The sequence below is a fragment of the Nymphalis io genome, chromosome Z (assembly GCF_905147045.1).
Source record: "Nymphalis io chromosome Z, ilAglIoxx1.1, whole genome shotgun sequence".
Lineage (NCBI taxonomy): Eukaryota > Metazoa > Arthropoda > Insecta > Lepidoptera > Nymphalidae > Nymphalis > Nymphalis io.
The window spans coordinates 11,617,388-11,623,857 of record NC_065918.1 but is presented as its reverse complement, the minus strand read 5'-3'; the positions used below and the strand labels follow the sequence as shown (position 1 = coordinate 11,623,857).

At 30.9% G+C, this 6,470-nt stretch overlaps 1 protein-coding gene across 1 annotated transcript; it reads right to left on the bottom strand.

Annotated features, from left to right (window-relative positions):
* Positions 1-1,863: 1,863 nt before the first annotated feature.
* On the bottom strand, positions 1,864-3,102 carry LOC126780668 (uncharacterized). The gene is made up of 2 exons (XM_050505298.1): positions 3,087-3,102; positions 1,864-2,442 (listed from the first exon to the last, which is right to left on the bottom strand). The coding sequence occupies exons 1-2, from the start codon at positions 3,100-3,102 to the stop codon at positions 1,898-1,900; spliced, it is 561 nt and encodes a 186-aa protein (XP_050361255.1). The 3' UTR covers positions 1,864-1,897.
* Positions 3,103-6,470: the final 3,368 nt, after the last annotated feature.

Sequence of the window (6,470 nt, the reverse complement as noted above, 5' to 3'; positions counted from 1 at the left end):
TTTGGATTAAACAAAACAAATATTTAAATTGTTTAATAGCATCGGTAATCTAATATTATTTATTTGCATAGATATATTAATAATTTATTTATCCCAACGAGATAATTGCTAGATTTTATAAAGAATAAGACAGTGAAATATATCTTCAGACATATCTTCTACATATGTGAGTATATGATTGGCGGCCATTCACTAATAGCTTTATCTGCTCTTTACAACGTTGAGAACATAATATTATAAATTATAAATTATATAGATAGGTATCTATATTTAAAGCACATTTTTTATCATAATATTACCAATGTAATTAAACAGAGAAATTCTCCACACCGACATGTTAAAAAACTTCGGGAACATACAATAAAAGAAACAAAATAAAATGGTCTAGTGTTTTATTTGTGTCATTAAATAATAATCACTTTTACGCTTTCATTTTCAATAATTACATTAATTTTATACTATACTCTGAAGCAAAATCACCCATATTACCTAATGAGTTGATATAAAACTGTTGCATTATATAAATGCAAAAAAAAAACATTATCTTGTGCACATACAATTAGCACAATCTCAGTTGACCAGAACGAAGTTATTTAACAAAAAAAATGCGAATTGAAATTAGTGACAAACAACGAACACTATAAATTCACATCGGACTAAAATTTCGCCTGCGGTATATACTATATCATCCGTATAGCTTTTGCCTGTTTTAAATAATTTCTGACCGGCCAACTTAGATAGCGTGGATTGTACTTAACTCTTTTGCATTTATCGTTGAACGTGCGCTTTTTATGGTTATAGCGATATTTAGAGTTAATTGACATGATGCGATTTAAAAATAATATTTAAATAATACAAAAAAAAACCTATAAAGTCATCTAATTATCTAGGTTTTCTTATTATGAATCGAAAAAAGGATATAACGTATGGGCATATAACTACATTCAGTTCATCTTTTATAAAGCAACAAAAAATTATCTATTTCTAAATATCAGGAAATATGTACGTAATAAATATATTTAACGCATTTTTTACGTGTATACATTTACTCACAATTAGGCAAATAATACAAATGCATAAAGCATGTAACGTTTAACTTTTCCATTCTGAACTAAGTACTAAAAAATGAACAATACAAAGTTGGTATCTCTAATTAAAAGCTGAACATGCAATTATATGGCGTTGTATACTGTCTCCGCGACACGCAGTCTTTTAAATCGCAAAGGCGTATTCATAAACAACAGTAATTCATATCCAGCGTATGTATTCTGTAAAATTTTATAAATATCTTAATATAAAGTCTTCTATATATTATGATAACTAGCCGACTACTGCGAATTCGCCCACGGATTGCCATGAATTCATCTTCCCCTAATTCCCCTTTCCGATATTTAAAAGTTCAACACCCTTCGTTTGAATGCGCTCTCAAGTCTTGAGATCAACCAGACTATTATGAAAAAATATTTTTGCATTAGATAGCAAAGATATTATTGAGAAAAATTTAAGGATATATATATGGGACAATATCACGCTACGATTTGCGCAATAACGTTTAACGCGTGTGAAATCGAGCGAAACTGATAATTGTACCATAAAAAACTAACAATATGTCAACTATAGTTTAGAAAAATCGAATCTGACAACAAGCTGCATACTTTAAATGGATGTTAAATGATAATAAACATATAATATATAAAATTGTATATACATTGAAAAATTGTTACAAATCGCTCCTAATATTCAGATGGTAACTGTGAATGGATCTTTATAAGTGCAGCATTAACGAGATTACTCTCGCTTTCCGTGCAATGACAAAACAATGAGAAATCAGTTTACAATATAACTAAGTGCTATGTGGCTGTTAGCACTCGATTACGTTGCATTTATCTTACATTCTCTATCTAGGTATTATTGATTTCAAAAGACGGTCCCAAAGACTCGGACGATGTGTTGTCGAGGTGTACGAGTAGGGTGATGACATACAAATTCTTACTGGTTGCCGAGAAGACGCTGCCGTGATAAATGGATAAGGATGTCTCACTAATGGTGTCACAGAAGTTCCTACCAAACTTAAGGTCTGCCTATGGTTCTTTAGAGGCTGACTTTTAAGTGTATGTTTACGAGTTGCACCACCCAATAACACAATTGGAATACCCTTCGTTGGTCTAGAGGGTTTTGTAGTCGACGGTCTGCTTGTAGTAGTAGATGTCTCAATGATTTCATGGAATATGGAGTCCTCGTAGTCTTTTGGCTCGTCAGCCAGCGGAGCAACAAACATTACTTGCCGAAGACCATTTATATCTTGGACTAATTTAGCGTGTTCTTTCACAATATCCTCACGGTTTGGTAACAGGAAGTCAATTCTTCTTGATAATCCAGGAATAAACGGCGTGGGATTTGATCGGTACTTTTCTGATGCAGGTTTTCTCGCTAGACCCCAGCCTGTGTAAAAAATATTATTTAAACCAAAAATACAAATCAAATTTATATTTTATAATTGCGATAGTTTTACTTAAATACCTGATTCAAATGATCTGATTGACATTGGAGCTGGGTAATCGAAGCAGTCAAACTGAAATTATAATAATTGACATTAAACTTCACGTTTAACGGTTATAAGTTTACAATATACACCAACGCAATACAAAACGAAAACATTCGCACATTCCGCTTTTAAAACGAACCTCATATAATTATACAAATAGAGCACAAGCCCTGTCATAATTATCAATAGTACGCAATTTAGTCATTTAATAACTAACATAGCAGCAATAACATGCATACTGCCTGTACAGTTAAATTTGAAATTGTACATGAATTTTAACTTGCAAACAATACTAATTAATTTGCTTAAACTCACGCACCGCATGCAAGAATTATCCGGCAGCAATTAATAAATAACATCAAACAATACATTTCAATTAACTCGCCTATGCTTTTACTAAATTTAGTATTTTTTCGCTTAATTAGCAATAATAACAAAACGCTAGCCCGAAACATTAAATGCTGAACATATAAATGAGCAATACGACGACCAACACCTGAGCAGGAGATGTGCACAAGTGAAAGCGCTACATCTCTCTCACACTCATTATCCGGCATTTCAACAAACACGACCGGAAAGAGATCAGGACCAGGTCCAAATGCTGTAGTGTATCTTTGTTAACAAACAAATGGAATGGTATGCCCAGGCTTTTAATTGGTGGCCCTTAATTTCAACTCGGCCTTATAACCCCTGATGGCAATGAGGCAGACCAACTCGTGAACATATAAGTCCAAAACCGCACTAAAATACTACCAGTAGTACAAAACTTATGTAATTTAAATGATAATATTATATTATTATATTTAATTACTCATAATTCTACTGGTCGTATATCATACCAAATTGGGAAAAAAATATTCAACGATAGCTAATACATAATGTATTCGTATTGAACGAGGAAAAAAAATAAGTTGAGTAAGTATACATCAAATTTTTCTTAATAGCGCCAAATTTTTCGTTATAATGCGAAACAATTATTAATAGCCATTAACAAAAAAGTAAACTGTATTAATAAAATACTAAAATTTCTTGTTAGAAATAGACGTTTAGTGCAAAACGCTATTGTTGAACAATAGAAAAATGATGAAATGAAAATTTGTTATTTATACTTATTTAAACTTCGCCAATGAACTTTTTGCACTTGAAATGATTTTCAAGTGCAAAAATAATTATTGAAATCGTTTCGATACTTCCTGAGATTCATGCGTTGAACCATACAAAATGTATAGCTATATAATTTAAACGGATATAGATTGAGAAACTAAAATGAGCACTTCTCATTATTGTTCCTTTACGATACGATACGATAGTTTCTTAGCCATATTATATTCACAATTACGTCGTCTGTACATAATATTATTCAAATATGTTTTTAAATTCTTGTAAAATATTTTATTTAAGATTCTCGAAGTATTTTTATTTTCTCAAACCTTAAGTGTGTTAAGGTAAATTGCTTCTTTCTTTTTACCCTGTTTGTAGTGAGGAATTCGTTCCGCTTAAACAAATATAACAAAACCATAAACATGGAATTTCCACGTTTCTGACAAAAAAAATACTTCTTATACAAATTTTTTGAATTTCTAAAAAGACTGATTCAACGAAAAGACTAAACCTAAAAACGCTTATAGCTATAAAGTAAATAAATAAAATAAACCAATATAATATATACCTCCTATAACTGACTTTTAACTATAGGCATAAGTATATTTTTTATTATTTATAACTTGAAAAATGAAGAAGTCCCGTACAACCTATCGTGGTCTATCTGGTAGATAAATAGGGCACGAATTTTTAAAAATCCTATCTCAGTGCTCTTCTACGTTGTATAAGGACCTCTTGTGCAATATTTCATGAGTTTAGAATTTAGATCCACCGGCTTATCCGGTGTATTTTCTATCAAAGTTATAACTATCAAGAATTCGTTATCAAAACTTTTCAGATACATATATTTTAATATAATGTTCAATGTCTCTCACTTTTAATACTCAGTTTCTTGACTGGCTGGGACATTTACGACCTTTTAATTGTTTTTACAGTAAAGTTATGTTATGCATTATAATAGTATTAATTTAATCAAAAACAGCAAAAAGTATTTTTATTATAAAAAAAACTTTCACGTTTAGATATTTGTAAAGCATTATATATATATTCCTAATCTTTTCCGCGTTCTAGTGCGTTTAATTACCCGCACGCAGACTTAACAAGCGTTTTCAATTATTCCGCAATAAAATTATACATCAATACCTAATAACATTACGTTCAAATTGTATCAAGATCCCACCTGCCATTTTCCATATCAATTTGTAAAACTAAATAATCATATTACCTATGTACAATTCTGACACATTTGCGAATTAAATAAGCTTTGTTATTATATTTTATAGCTACGCTTAAATCAGACCATTGTTTAAATGTTAAAATTCGACGAGCAAAAAAAACACAAATACTTTTAACGGATTTACGAAGATAAGCTTCATATTTTAAAATAAATTTAAATCGATAAAAATTTGTATCTAAATGTTGTTTGTACTTGCTAATTTATTTCTAAATAAAATTTTAACCTTCTATATTTTTTCCAGTGTGAAAACTATACATTCATATTACCCTATATTATTTAATTCGGCTTCGTTATATTAAGTCAAAGTGCTAAGTTTACTATTATAGAGAATTTCTGTGCCGTTGAAACAACTAGTTTGATGGACGCACTAGTTTGATTGTTCAATGAAATAATCGACTAAAAATTAATTAATTTAAGTAGGTACTACAAAAAACGATAATAAGTAATTCAATATACAAACTTAATTAAAACCAGGTAATCATTCTCTTTCATCACATAACGAAATCGAATCCTTTCAGATATATATTCGGACCAGGCACCAGACCAGGCAATTGTATTGCATTCGGGAAAAGTTTCGAAATTCGACGAAATTAAACTTGCCAAATTCGAAAATTCTAGAACAATTTACAGTGCCCTGTTAAGTTTTTGTATATCGAGCTATTTGGGTATTTTTTCCATTAAAATGAGACTTAAACAATGTATATATTATTGTCTTTAATGAGAAATGTTAGCTATCCTGACGAACAAACATACAAAGGGACTAGTGATCTTTATTGTAATGTCGTATATCTAAGAAAATAAGAGACGGAACGCCAATATTTCGTACTATAAATATCTGTCCTTAATTTCATTATTGTTATTGTTGCTAGTTGAAGTCTGCACCCAGACTTACACGGATGTCCTAATTGAATATAGGCCGAACTAACTTCGAAGCGATTGATCAATGTGTCCTTTGAGAACTGATGGATCTATCTACTCCTTTTTTACTACAAACAAACTAGATATATATGAAAAAAATACAACTTTGCAAACCAAGAACGTCCAACGTCCATATAGGTATATAGGCTATAATATAAATAATTTTACGTATTAAGCAAATTTCAGTAAGATAAAATCGTTAACTAACTATTATTCAATAAAACATATATAATTGAAATATAATTCTATAGCCAGTTTAGTTTTAATTAGAACTAAATCATTAGTAACGAAGCAGAGCGGTATATAAATAAATTAATTTAAGTTTATCTTACCTGCGAACTGGCATAGCGCGAGTTCAGATACCGCATGTCCAACGTACCACTCACTAACAACAACGACGCCTGCCACACCACCAACCACCGCCACATGATTACACAAACTAACTAACCAGTGCATTCTCCACACCACTACCACTTCGAAAGCCTATACGTTTTTCCCTAAACGTTGATTTCTAGAATTGTCGTGCCATGACAATCACTCTTGCAAGCTAATTAACGCTTAGGAAATTTTTGTTGTTTTAATATATTAACGGGTATGGCTAATTTTATACGTTGCCATACTACCACCACCGGTGGGACCATTCACCAAAAAATCATACAACTAAAAATT